We start from the raw sequence: 13,421 nt of genomic DNA, 5'->3' as shown, positions 1-13,421 counted from the left end.
GATACTGATGAATTCACGAGAGGTATTGTTTACTAAGCAGGAAAAGATTTCTTCCCGTTGAGAAAAATCCAACTTGTTTGTTCAAAGCTAACTTGCTCATAAGATACCTTGAACAATTAAGTCTTTTATATGTATGCGAGCATATGCCGGAAAGAAAATGGTTAAATTTCTTATGGATTATTATGGTTAATGTTGAAGAGGGAAAGAAAATGATTAAATTTGTCAAAAGTTCAGTAATAATTGTACGAAAATCACTAAATTAAAATTGAGAACTATGATGAGTTGCTTCTGCATGTTTTTTCATGTTATTATTGTCATACGAGGGATGTTTTTATGAATTGCAGTATTGCACTTTCTGTTCTTTTGATTCTTGGCACGTTTATTCTATCCTCCTCTATGGTGGAAGAAATTCACACTCCACATCACTTTACAACCACTCACTTATCTCATTCATGTTTTTAGTTATATTTTCTTGCTTTTTCTCTTAAATATTTGTGGCAATAAATAATTGAGGGAAGAATTACTCTTCCTCGTTATATTCTTCATCCATGGTGTATATAATAAGTTTCCATACACATGAACATGCTTTGCATTGTTGAGTCTATGTGCTTTTGTTGCATTTAATTTTATTTCCTTGCTCTCGTTGGGCTTAAGCCTTTCTTTCACTTGTCGAGAGGAAAAAAAGAGGAAAGAAAAAGGATGCACATGCTTTGTATGGTTCTCTAATAAACTCTGGGGAAGTCTCCAAAGTATTGATTTTCAGTCAGATCATCAGATGTTTATTCTATCGCTTGAAACCTGTAAATCTTCTGGAATGTTGTGATAGATTGTTTGATCCATTGTCTGTTTCATGTCGTGTCTTCACCTTCTATGCAAATAGGGTATTTCTCAACCTATCACAACCTGGGAAACCGAGAGATGTTCATAGAGAATCAGTGGGTTGAGTTGACTCGAAGATGCACTGAGCAAGCCTTAGCAGACTTGATGGCATCTCCGGCTTTCATTGCCTGGTTGACTGAGAATACAGGCCGGATACGAGTTGATCCACATGAACCAGCCGAGAATGTTAGCAGGCTAGGAGCATTAAGGAACGTACTTCCATGGCCATGGCCTTTTCAAGAAGATTCAGAAATCTAAGTATGAGAAAAATGAATACTCTGATTGGAGAAGTTAAAAGATTGTGAGAGAGTTGGTCTGGATCATTAACTGCTGATGTGCCTGATGGATGGTAAAATTTGAATGGGATGCTTGTCGTTTATCCGGCATGGCCTTACACTTGATGTCCATCACTTCCTTGAATATGGGTTCACAGATTGAGGTGGTTCTTGGTCTTTTGTGGTTAGTGTATAGGTTCTTGTTCTGATTTGCATTTGCATAGGTCATCATTTTGGGCTGAATAATGTTGTGTTCATTATGAGTTGCTCAGTTTTGTTTTATCGTTGGTTATGTTGGTCTGGTTTTGGTTGAGATTCTTCTGTACAAAGTGATCAGACCACCCACACAGCAGCCTATGTTTTCCACTGCCACATTGTTCACGACTTGGTCAACGTCTATCGTCCAACACATGCATTGTTATAGTTTTCTGCTTATGCATCTGCACCACATAACGCTGATGAGATGATGGAACTGTCTGGGAAAAGGCTGGGTTTTGAAGGAAGGGGAATAGCAGTGAGAATGTGTTTCTGGGGTTAGGGGATGTATACATTATTACTGTTGTCTTAACAGTTTCTCTGCCTCATGTAGCTGCACCTTGGAATTGGAGAGCTAAAGAAATGAATAGAATGATAAAGTGGAGGTGGAAGGATACCACACATGTCAATATATGTAGTACATATTGTAATTGTGTAAGCTGTCTTTGTGATACATGGATAAGATTATATATTTTTCTCTATTTATTAATTGAATAAATAATCTTTTTTGTGTGTGGGTGTTTTTAGTATAATACTTTTGAGATAACTACCAAATTATTACCTCAAATTTTAGTGTTAGACAAAAATAATCTTAAAAGATGTAAATGTTAAAGTAGTCTTTAAAAAGTTTAAAAATTTGACAAAAGTGACAAAATGTCGATCAGAACTTGTTTGGGTGAGTTTTTTTAAAAAATATCTTTTTTTAATAATATTTTTTTAACAAATTTTTTATAAAAATAAAAATAATTTTATATTTAAATATTTTTCATTTAATTTGATAATTAATTTCTTATATTGTCTCTTATTTTTTTTATTATTCATTTGTTGACCTATTACTTATAATAGTACCATAATTTTTATTGATGTGTAATGGAACAGTGTTTTTAAATTTTTGTAAAATACTTATGTCATTAGAATTCATCATTCTTATAAAATTATAAAATGTAAAACATACAAGAATGATATCACGTTGGGTTTAAAATTTAGTTCTTAATGGCATATTTTATAGTATCTTCTATCTAAAAGTTCTTTCAATTACTATCCTTAAACTTGAATGACAATACTTGAATTTTTCAAAAGTTTGGTGCTAGTCTGAATTATAGAATATGATATTTTGTATGACAATAAGGTCTTAAAAATTCTTTTAATGTTGGATAACTAGTATCAATTGAGTAATATTTATCTGAAATACATTAAAATATATACAAAAATCAAGTCACATATTAGCATGAAAATTAATGTACCTCAAAATAAACTTAAATGATACAACTAACTTTTTCGTAGATGGAAAAACTTTAGCTTTTTTGTTCAAACAACCTCCATAAAAAAATTTGTATTATGTGCAAAGTCTTCCCAACCAACCATACATAAATGTAAAACACATTTAAATTACACACAGCCATTATATCTGTATAGTATTTCCTTTCCTACCAATAAATCGCACGTACTCATCTTGATGAACATGAATTGGTATATGCGTGCCATCTATAGCTCCAATACAATATTTGAAATATGGCTAATATCTATCATTGTCTATAACATATTTAAGTGTGTTTTTCAAAATTAGGGTCAATAGGTCTAATTATATTTTTTGACAATTTCTTCACACATGATAGGACATGATGAAATTGACGAAATATGATTTCACCTGAATGTTGAAATCGCTCCTACAATATTCTATAAGACGTTCCTTGTTCAAGCATGAATAAGAATGTTGTTACCATCTCTTTTCTATTTACACCTCGTGTGGATTTCAAACCATAATTGAGAATCAAGTCATTGCATAAACGACTAAACACTGATTTTACATTTTAAATTATTCAAAAAAGTGTATTTCATTCCTTTCCTTTAATTCTAATAGTCATTGATATTCTGATAATTTTGAAATCCTTTTCTCTTGTTTGTGGGTGTATCGCAAGTAGTAATTAGCAACTCTACAAATAACCAATATAGCAGCTGACTCATAACATTGTCACTAAATTAAAGCTCAACAATAATGATAATAAGGATTCATCTATGGTTTTGAAAATGGATTGGAAGTTTTGGTTAAAGAAAAATGAGTTTGGTTTGATTAGTTTTATCAAAAGAGATATGTCTTGAGTACTTTTAAAGATTTTAGAGTAATTAAAGTAATGGATTTGAGGATAAATGCTTTTGGGGTTTTCAATTTGTATGGCCTTGAACCTTGTTCAAAAAGGGTTTTAAAGCTTAGAATGGTTTTGAATTTGGTTTGGAAATTTCGGTTTAAATGATTTGGTTTTGATTTAAATGATTTGGTTTTTGTTTAAATGAGTTGGTTTTGGTTTAAATGAGTTAGTTCTAGTTTAAATTTTATTTTGATTGATTCAAATTAAGAAGCTACGATTTTAAGGATTTTTAATGCATTAAGAAAATGAGATTGGTTGTTCTCCCCTAAAGTCTTGAGACTCTGCCATGGAGTTTTATTAATAACTTCTGATTTAAAGTGATTGATTTAAGAATAAGTGATTTTTGAGTCTTTTGAAGGAGGTTTAACATTGAACTAGTTTAGATTGAAGTTGTTTTGAATGTTTTGAAAAATGTTACAAAAGTGGTATTTGTTTTAAAGGAAGATGATTTGAGAAAAAGGGGATTCTTGGTGTGAAATGAATTAAATGTATTTTGTTATTTGAAAGTGAATGGACCAAGAATGATTTTTGAACCGGAATAAAGATGAGTATAAAGACTTATGGTTCGATTTTGTTTATGAATTGAGTTGAGTATGAATTTGAGTTTGATTGAGATTGAAGAGTGTGTCAGGCACTATATCCCAAGAGTGTACATGGACACTATATCCCAATTGTATATGTCAGAAATGCGACCCCAGTGAGATGGTGGAAGGAGAGAATCCCCTTCTTTGTTCCTCCTGAAAATGTAAGATCGCCTCCAGAGACACGGTGGAAGGTTAGGATCCCGTTCCTAATTCTTCCTGGATAAGTATGACAACTCGAAGAAGGTCTGTTTGGTTAATCCCGCTTGTTTGTGGTTCTCTCTGGTTGTAAGGGTAGCCGAGCACGCATCCCAGATAGCGCTGCCTTTGGTGAGAGGTGCAAGGGCAGGCACTACCCTTTTTAGACCGGCTTGATGAAGTTGAAATTATTATATTCCTTACGGAGATGCACGATAGAAAGCCAATGTCTGGGTTAGCTACTGGATGTGTCGGGTTATGACAGTTTAACCGACACGTGAGCTCATGGCCATTAGGAAAGGAATGCATCATATGCATCTGTGTGACATTGTTTTGGTGTGCATATTGTATTTGGTTTGCCTACATGAATAATTCTATTTAACTGCTAATTGCTATACTTGATATAATTGCTCGTGTTTGTGTTTGAATTTCATTACTTGTGATCGTGCCTGGTTGGTTGGATTGTGGTGAATTGGGTGTTGATTGAGTTGCTTGGGCCGGAGGCCGTGATTGATTATGTCATGGGCGGGAGGCCGTAATTGGTTTGTGTTTGAGTTTTAACAGAGTATGAAAAAGCTAGTTCAGCATATACTTAATGAACCTATGCTTGGAACAGGTTGGTCATTCATACTGTCTAGGTAACTTTTAAGATTTTTATAAGAAAAATATGAGTTTTGGATTTTGGATAATTAATTGATGGTTTTTGAAAAGGTTTTGGATTTTTGGATGTTAAACCGTTGGTTTTCAGAAAGATTCATAAGACGAGTGATGATCACTGCAGTTGAAACCAGTTTTCTTTCAAATATCTTATTATCACAATTTCGGAACTCCTATGGTGAAACCGTGTGGTTAAGTTCTCACCCCCTACAACCTTGTCTTTTCAGGAAACGGACGAAGAAGCTCATGAATAGTTTATTGCATTTTTGCTTATATGATATTGTTGTATTAGCTTATTTATTATTTTTTTCTCACCTTTAATATTATATTTTTGTAAAGAGGGATAGGAGTCGTGATTGTAGTGTTTAATGTTTATAAGTTGTTATATAGGGAACTATGGTTCTTACTATATATATAAAGTGTTGTAATTAGTTTGCATGTATGTATATACGTTTTTAAGAATAAGTATTTCCGATTTTTCAAAACAAAAGTTTATAAGGATTCGAGATTAAAATTGCTCATATTTTAATTATTAAGTATATGATAGTCGTCATAATATCCTAGCTATCAGAATGATATAGCCAGAAGCGTGATATTCTGGTAATAAGGGTGTTACACTTTATCCACATCACTGCACATCCTCTCCCTGCCCCCACGTCTACTTCCGCCACTACCATAATCAATCTCCAATTCTCCAATGCATCAACCAAAATGAGTAAAATATTAACCTAATAATCACCTCTAAATCAACTAAAAAATCCCCAAATAGCAATGAACAAAGGAACAAAACAAAATCTCAAAATCTGATTTCACAATAATCAAATAATAGATGATCAAATCTAATTCAATAATCAAATAGGGACAAAACACAATAAATTCTAATAATAAAGAGTAGTGTGAGATGTTGTGAAATTAGACATCCATAATTGCAGGCTATGGAGAAACCAAGAACAGATCTTGACCCAGAATTTTAATAGAGAACAATGAACAATTCAAAGATGATGATGAAAAATAATAAAACAAAGGGAGAAATACCTGATAAGAAAGAAAAAAAGGTTGTTTTAGAATAGAAAATGAAAAAGGTGTGGGTTTTCGAGAATTTAATTTCAATAAAGTTTATTCTATAATTTTCTCAAAAGAATATAGGTAGATGATGAAACACGAGGTGACAACGAAGAATGACGATAGCGTCTGATGATTAGAGAGAGGCGACGATGAGTCACGAGGCGAGCCTGCCGATGAAGTGGAGGTCCTTTTGTAGGATCGACCATGGCGACGACAGATAAAGTGAAAGTCCTTTTGTAGTGGTTGTGGTTGGCCGTAGGAGAGAGAGAAAAAGGTCATAGCAGCTGCAATGGAAGAAACAAAAGAAATGGTATTGGCAGCGAAACTTGTCCACTTTGAAAATATTGGTGTCAATATTAGGTTGTTGATAGAAACTGTTGCAATAGTAATATGATGGGGTAGTAATAAACTGATAAGTGGAGAGAGAGAGAGAGAGTAGTAGAAATTTTATAATAAGTTAACAGTTGACTAAATAAATTAACTATTGATCAAACGTTTAGGTTATTTTATCAAATGGAATATATTTCTTGGGAGTCATTTTATCATAAACAAATGTTAAAGTCTATTTTTTCAAAACTGAATCCTTTGGATGTCAAAATGGCTATTTACTCTATAATTAAAAAAAAAAGAAGCCAAAGTCCACTGACTCTAAGACTTGAATCTATATCATTATACACTAGATAGGCGTGGTTTCATCTCCGAGCTGGAGAGCTCCCCGCATCCCACGCCGGTTCCAGTCCCAGGTGGAGGCTCTCCTCCATGGTGGCACCTCCTCCACCTGGCCCCTTTCTTTCAGGGATGCATGTGCTCCTCTGACAGTAGTCGTCAGCCATCCCTTTCAGCTTCTCTCTCATGCAACCTCGCATCCTTTTCACCGAATCACTGAGGCAACCTTCCTTCTTGATGGATCTGTTTGAATAGGTAACGATTTCTTTGAACCCTAGGAGCTTTTCTTTCTTCTCCAAATTTTGTTTCATCTGCCGTACGAAACTCTATCTACGAGCTGTGTTCTCCTGGGAGTTTGTTCGTCGCCGTTCATCCGGGTTATTGATTTCCCAATTTTCCGCTCAGATTCAAGATCTCAGATCAATCAATCAGGTGCATCCAAACCTATTTTCCTCTTCATCCTTTTTCTTTTTCCTTCATTGTGTCAATCTTTGTGATGAATTTTGGCATCTGTTCCATGATTGACCCAGGTTTTATTGTCTATGATTTGTGAAATCCCTAATTGTGCGAATTCTGATCATTTTTGGTATCTGTTCTATGGTTAAGCGACATTTTATTCTCTAGGGTTTGTGAAATTTCTAATCTTGCAAATTATGATCGTTTTGGGTATCTGTTCAATGTTTAACGCACATGTTATTGTGTAGGGTTTGTGAAATTTCTAATTTGCAAATTGTGTTTGTGACTTGGTTTTTTTCTGGGTTCATGTTCTTGGTTACATTTTTTGGGATTTACTGTTAAGCTTCATTTTGAACTCATTATCAGATCTCCTTTTGTTACCTGTTGAATTGTTTATTTCATGTGTGTTGTATTTTTCATGAATATATTTTTAATTTTTTAAACTGTTTTCTGTATTCAGAAACATGTTCTGTTATCTATGTTTGATGTAATATTCGCATGAAAAGGTGGTCTCGATACATAATAAGGTTGTGCTGTATATTCTTCATTGGAAATTCGAAATTTGGGAATCATTATCAAGGTATGAGGTTTCAATCTCATCCCTTTCATGAATGTTGATGTCATTGAGAGATTTTTTCTCATGTTTGTCTATACTTTTTTTTCCCACTCATCTTCTGTTTTCAATGTATCCTTACCTAACACATTTACCAACTCTCATTGTGATGAGTAGAATCATTGTTTGGGGTAGTTGATTACTGCCTTCCCTATGGTCTTATGGCGTGTAGGTGCACTGTAGTAAGTATGGTCTCATATCTCAATTTCTGGTCCCTATTTCTTGATTTCTTGAAAGATTCACTTGTTTTTCCTATTTTTGTGTTGGTTCAGGTTTTGCTCTTATGATTAGTTGTCTCTATGCAATTGAATGGAGATGAGAATGTGGGAATACCTATCAAGGTATGGGCTTTCTATCTAACCTATTTGGTGAGTATTGATGTGATTGATATGAATTGATTCATAGCATCTTCCTCATTGAATGAAAGATTTTTTTTCAACTCAATTGCATTCTCAGTTTTTTTTTTGTTATTTATGTAAAAATTATTTTGTATTTCACCTCTTGAAAAGACATGGGAGTCTTTTCCTGAATTTGAGATGTTATTCACAAAGGAAGTGGCTTTGTTAAAATAAGATGGCATCACTCCACTATTTGTGTTACTAGGTCTGCCGCAAAGTTTAACTAATTTTCACAATTTTTTCCATTCTTAGTTTCTATTGATAATTAGAGAAAAAAATTATGGCATCACTCCACTATTTGTGTTTCTGGTTGCATGTGGGTTGTGTGGATGATTATGAAGGAATCGGTTTTGTACCTAATCTATTTTATCAGTGGTAATGTGATTCACAAAAATTGATGTATAGCCTGTTGTTTATTTATTTAATTTTTAAGTTCAACTGAATTGGATTACATTTTTCTGTTGATTATGTTAAATTTGTTTTATATTTCAGCTGTTGGATGGACATACACCTCCTTGGCCTCAAGTTAAGAGGTTCATTGAGAAAAGAATGGCCTTGTGCCAGTAAAATGGCTTCATGGTGTTCTTTGTCTAACAAGCACATGTCTTTAGCCAAAGAAAAAACTATCCAGCAGCTGGTCTTCCCATGAAAATGTGTTCTTCACACATAATAAGGTTGTGCTATATATTCTTTATTGGAAATTGAAAATTTTGGAATCATTATCAAGGAATGAGGTTTCAGTCTCATCCTTTTCATGAATGTTGATGTGATTGATAGATTTTTATTCATGTTTGTGTATACTTTTGTTCCCATTTATCTGTTGTTTCGAATGTATCCCTAACTAACACATTTACCAACTCTGATTGTCATCACTAGAATCATTGTTTGGGGTAGTTGGTGACTGCCTTCTCTGTGGTCTAATGACATGTAGCTGCACTGTAGTAGGTGTGGTGTGATATCTGAATTTTTGGTCCCTATTTTTTTATTTCTCCAAAGGTTCACTTCTTTTTCCTGTTTTTGTGTTGGTTCAGCTTTTGCTGCTATGATTAATTGTCTATGTGCCATTGAATGGAAATGAGAATGTGGGAATGCCTATCAAGGTATGGGCTTTCTATCTAACCTATTTGGTGAGTGGTGATGTGATTGATATGAATTGATTCATAGCTTCTTCCTCATTAAATGAAAGATTTGGTTATTCAATTTTTTTGTGGGTTCATCTTCTTGGTTACAATTTTTGGGAGTTGCTGTTAACTTTCAGTTTGAACTCATTATCAGATCTCCATTTGTTACCTGTTGAATTGTTTGTTGCATGTGTTTTGTGTTTTTCATGAATATATTTTTAATTTTTACTTTGTGTACATTCAACAAACCCCTTGAGTTTTTAAACTAGTTTCTGTATTCAGAAACATGTCCCCTTATCTATGTTTGAAGTAATATTCGCATGAAAATGTGGTCTGGATACATAATAAGGTTGTGTTGTATATTCTCTGAATTTCTGGTCCCTATTTCTTGATTTCTTAAAAGTTTCACTTGTTTTTCCTATTTTTGTGTTGGTTCAGGTTTTGCTCCTATGATTAGTTGTCTTTATGCCATTGAATGGAGATGAGAATGTGAAAATTCCTATCAAGGTATGGGCTTTCTATCTAACCTATTTGGTGAGTATTGATGTGATTGATATGAATTGATTCATAGCATCTTCCTCATTGAATGAAAGATTTGGTTATTCAACTCAATTTCATTCTCATTTTTTTATTATTTATGTAAAAATTATTTTGTATTTCGGCTCTTGAAAATACATGGGGTCTTTGTCCTGAATTTGAGATGTCATTCACAAAGGAAGTGGCTTTGTTAGAATAAGATGGTATCACTCCACTATTTGTGTTACTAGGTCTGTCCCAAAGTTTAACTAATTTTCACAATTTTTTCCATTCTTATTTTCTATTGATAATTAGAGAAAAAAAATGATGGCATCACTCCACTATTTGTGTTTCTGGTTGCATGTGGGTTGTGTGGATGATTATGAAGGAATGGGTTTTGTACCTAATCTATTCTATCAGTGGTGATGTTATTCACAAAAATTGATGTGTAGCCTATTGTTTATTTATTTATTTTTAAAGTTCAACTGAATTGGATTATATTTTTCTGTTGATTGTGTTAAATTTGTTTTATACTTCAGCTGTTGGATGGACATACACCTCCTTGGTCTCAAGTTAAGAGGATCATTGAGAAAAGAATGGCCTTGTGCGAGTAAAATGGGTTCATGGTATTCTTTGTCTAACTAGCACATGTCCTTAGCCAAAGAAAAAACTATCCAGCAGCTGGTCTTCCCATGAAAATGTATTCTCAACACATAATAAGGTTGTGCTATATATTCTTTATTGGAAATTGGAAATTTGGGAATCATTATGAAGGTATCAGGTTTCATTATCATCCATTTCATGAATGTTGATGTGATTGATAGATTTTTATTCATGTTTGTCTATACTTTTATTCCCATTTATATGCTGTTTCGAATGTATCCCTACCTAACACATTTACCAACTCTCATTGCCATCACTAGAATCATTGTTTGGGGTAGTTGGTGACTGCCTTCCCTATGGTATAATGACATGTAGCTGCACTGTAGTAGGTGTGCTGTGATATCTCAATTTTTGGTTCCTATTTTTTGATTTCTCGAAAGTATTACTTCTTTTTCCTATTTTTGTGTTGTTTCAGCTTTTGCTGCTATGATTAGTTGTCTATGTGCCATTGAATGGAGATGAGAATGTGGGAATGTGTATCAAGGTATGGGATTTCTATCTAACCTATTTGGTGAGTGGTGATGTGATTGATATGAATTGATTCATAGCTTCTTCCTCAAAAATTTGGTTATTCAACTCAATTACACTCCATTTCCCTCCTGAATTTGAATTAAAAAAGGTGAGATTGTGTCCTGGATTTTTTCTATAAAAGGATGGTTGGTGAAGCACATTGAATGCACAAACATTCTGCTGTGTTGTATTTGCTCCTAAGCTATATTTATTTCAGAATTTTTCTGTTTACATTTTGATCTATTTCATCAACTCTCTTTATCTCCTTTCTTTTTACTGTAATGCCTCCTTCATTTGATATGATTTCTAAGATGCATCCTCCTAGAGAGGTGGTGCACGAATTGTGAATCACACTTTTCACACTCGTACCACTAACCAGCAAGTGCACTGGGTCGTCCAAGTAATACCTTACGTGAGTAAGGGTCGAATCCCATGGAGATTGTTGGTTTGAAGCAATCTATGGTTATCTTGCAATTCTTAGTCAGGAAGTCAATTATATTTATCAGTTGAGTTGTGAATAAACAAGAGAGCATGGATTAAAGGTTACTTGTTATGCAGTAATGGATAATATGTTGGAGTTTTGGAGATGCTTTGTCTTCAGAATCTCTGCTTTCCTCTGTCCTCTGATTCATGCACGCACGTCCTCCTATGGAAAGCTATGTGTAGGTGGATCACCGTTGTCAATGGCTACCATCCATCCTTCCAGTGAAAAGGGTCCAGGTGCGCTGTCACCGCACGGCTAATCATCTGCAGGTTCTCAATCGTGCCGGAATAGGATTTACTATCCTTTTGCATCTGTCACTAACGCCCAGCCTTCAGGAGTTTGAAGCTCGTCACAGTCATTCAATCCTTGAATCCTACTCGGAATACCACAGACAAGGTTTAGACTTTCCGGATTCTCATGAATGCCGCCATCAATCTAGCTTATACCACGGAGATTCTGATTAGGAAATCTAAGAGGTATTCATTCAATCTGATGTAGAACGGAGGTGGTTGTCAAGCACACGTTCATGGATTGAGGAAGGTGATGAGTGTCACTGATCATCACCTTCTCCATAGTTAGGCGCGAATGGATATCTTTGATAGGAACACGCATGTTTGAATGGAAAACAGAAATACTTGCATTAATTCATCGAGACACAGCAGAGCTCCTCACCCCCAACAATGGAGTTTAGAGACTCATGCCGTCAAAGAGTATAAAGTTTTGATCTAAAAATGTCATGAGATACAAAATAAATCTCTAAAAGTTGTTTAAATACTTAAACTAGTAACCTAGGTTTACAAAAAATGAGTAAACTATAACAGATAGTGCAGAAATCCACTTTTGGGGCCCACTTGGTGTGTGCTGGGGCTGAGACTAAAGCTTTCACGTGCCTGGGGCTGTTTTGGGCGTTCAACGCCAGCTTTGGATCCTTTTCTGGCGTTGAACTCCAACTTGCAACTTGTTTCTAGCGCTGGACGCCAGAATTGGGCAGAGAACTGGCGTTGAACGCCAGTTTACGTCATCTATTCTTGAGCAAAGTATAGACTATTATATATTGCTAGAAAGCCCTGGATGTCTACTTTCCAACGCAATTGGAAGCACGCCATTTGGAGTCTTGTAGCTCCAGAAAATTTATTTTGAGTGCAGGGAGGTCAGAATCCAACAGCATCAGCAGTCCTTTTTCAGCCTGAATAAGATTTTTGCTCAGCTCTCTCAATTTCAGCCAGAAAATACCTGAAATTACAGAAAAACATACAAACTCATAGTAATGTCCAGAAATATGAATTTTTCCTAGAAACTAATGAAAATAAACTAAAAACCAACTAAAACATACTAAAATCTATATGAAATTAACCCCAAAAAGCGTATAAAATACCTGCTCATCACAACACCAAACTTGAACTGTTGCTTGTCCTCAAGCAACTAGGAAAATAAAATAGAAGACTAATAAGTCAAGAAGCAATAATATCTCAGAGTTTTTGGGTGAAGCTCAGATTCTAATTAGATGAGCGGGACTAGTAGCTTTTTGCTTCCAAACAGTTTTGGTATCTCACTTTATCCATTGAAGCTCAGAGTGATTGGCATCTATAGTAACTTAGAATTCAGATAGTGTTATTGATTCTCCTATTTCAGTATGATGATTCTTGAACACAGCTACTTTATGAGTCTTGGCCGTGGCCCTAAGCCCTTTGTTTTCCAGTATTACCCCCGGATACATACATGCCACAGACACATAATTGGGTGAACCCTTTTAGATTGTGACTCAGCTTTGCTAAAGTCCCCAATTAGAGGTGTCCAGGGTTCTTAAGCACACTCTTCTTTTTGCTTTGGACCTTGACTTTAACCGCTCAGTCTCAAGTTTTCACTTGACACCTTCACGCCACAAGCACATGGCTAGGGACAGCTTGGTTTAGCCGCTTAGGCCAGGATTTTATTCC

General features: G+C 34.7%; 1 protein-coding gene across 1 annotated transcript in view; it reads left to right on the top strand.

Annotated features, from left to right (window-relative positions):
• Positions 1-1,924, top strand: part of LOC107604799 — a gene marked incomplete in the record, with an annotated part of 31,972 nt that extends 30,048 nt beyond the window's left edge. The window contains 2 exon segments of the mRNA XM_021104752.1: positions 1-22; positions 881-1,924. Of these exon segments, the coding sequence (XP_020960411.1) occupies positions 1-22; positions 881-1,137 (279 nt within the window).

This window comes from Arachis ipaensis, chromosome B06 (genome assembly GCF_000816755.2).
Source record: "Arachis ipaensis cultivar K30076 chromosome B06, Araip1.1, whole genome shotgun sequence".
Taxonomy (NCBI): Eukaryota; Viridiplantae; Streptophyta; class Magnoliopsida; order Fabales; family Fabaceae; genus Arachis; species Arachis ipaensis.
This window is presented reverse-complemented; position numbering and strand designations above follow the sequence as displayed.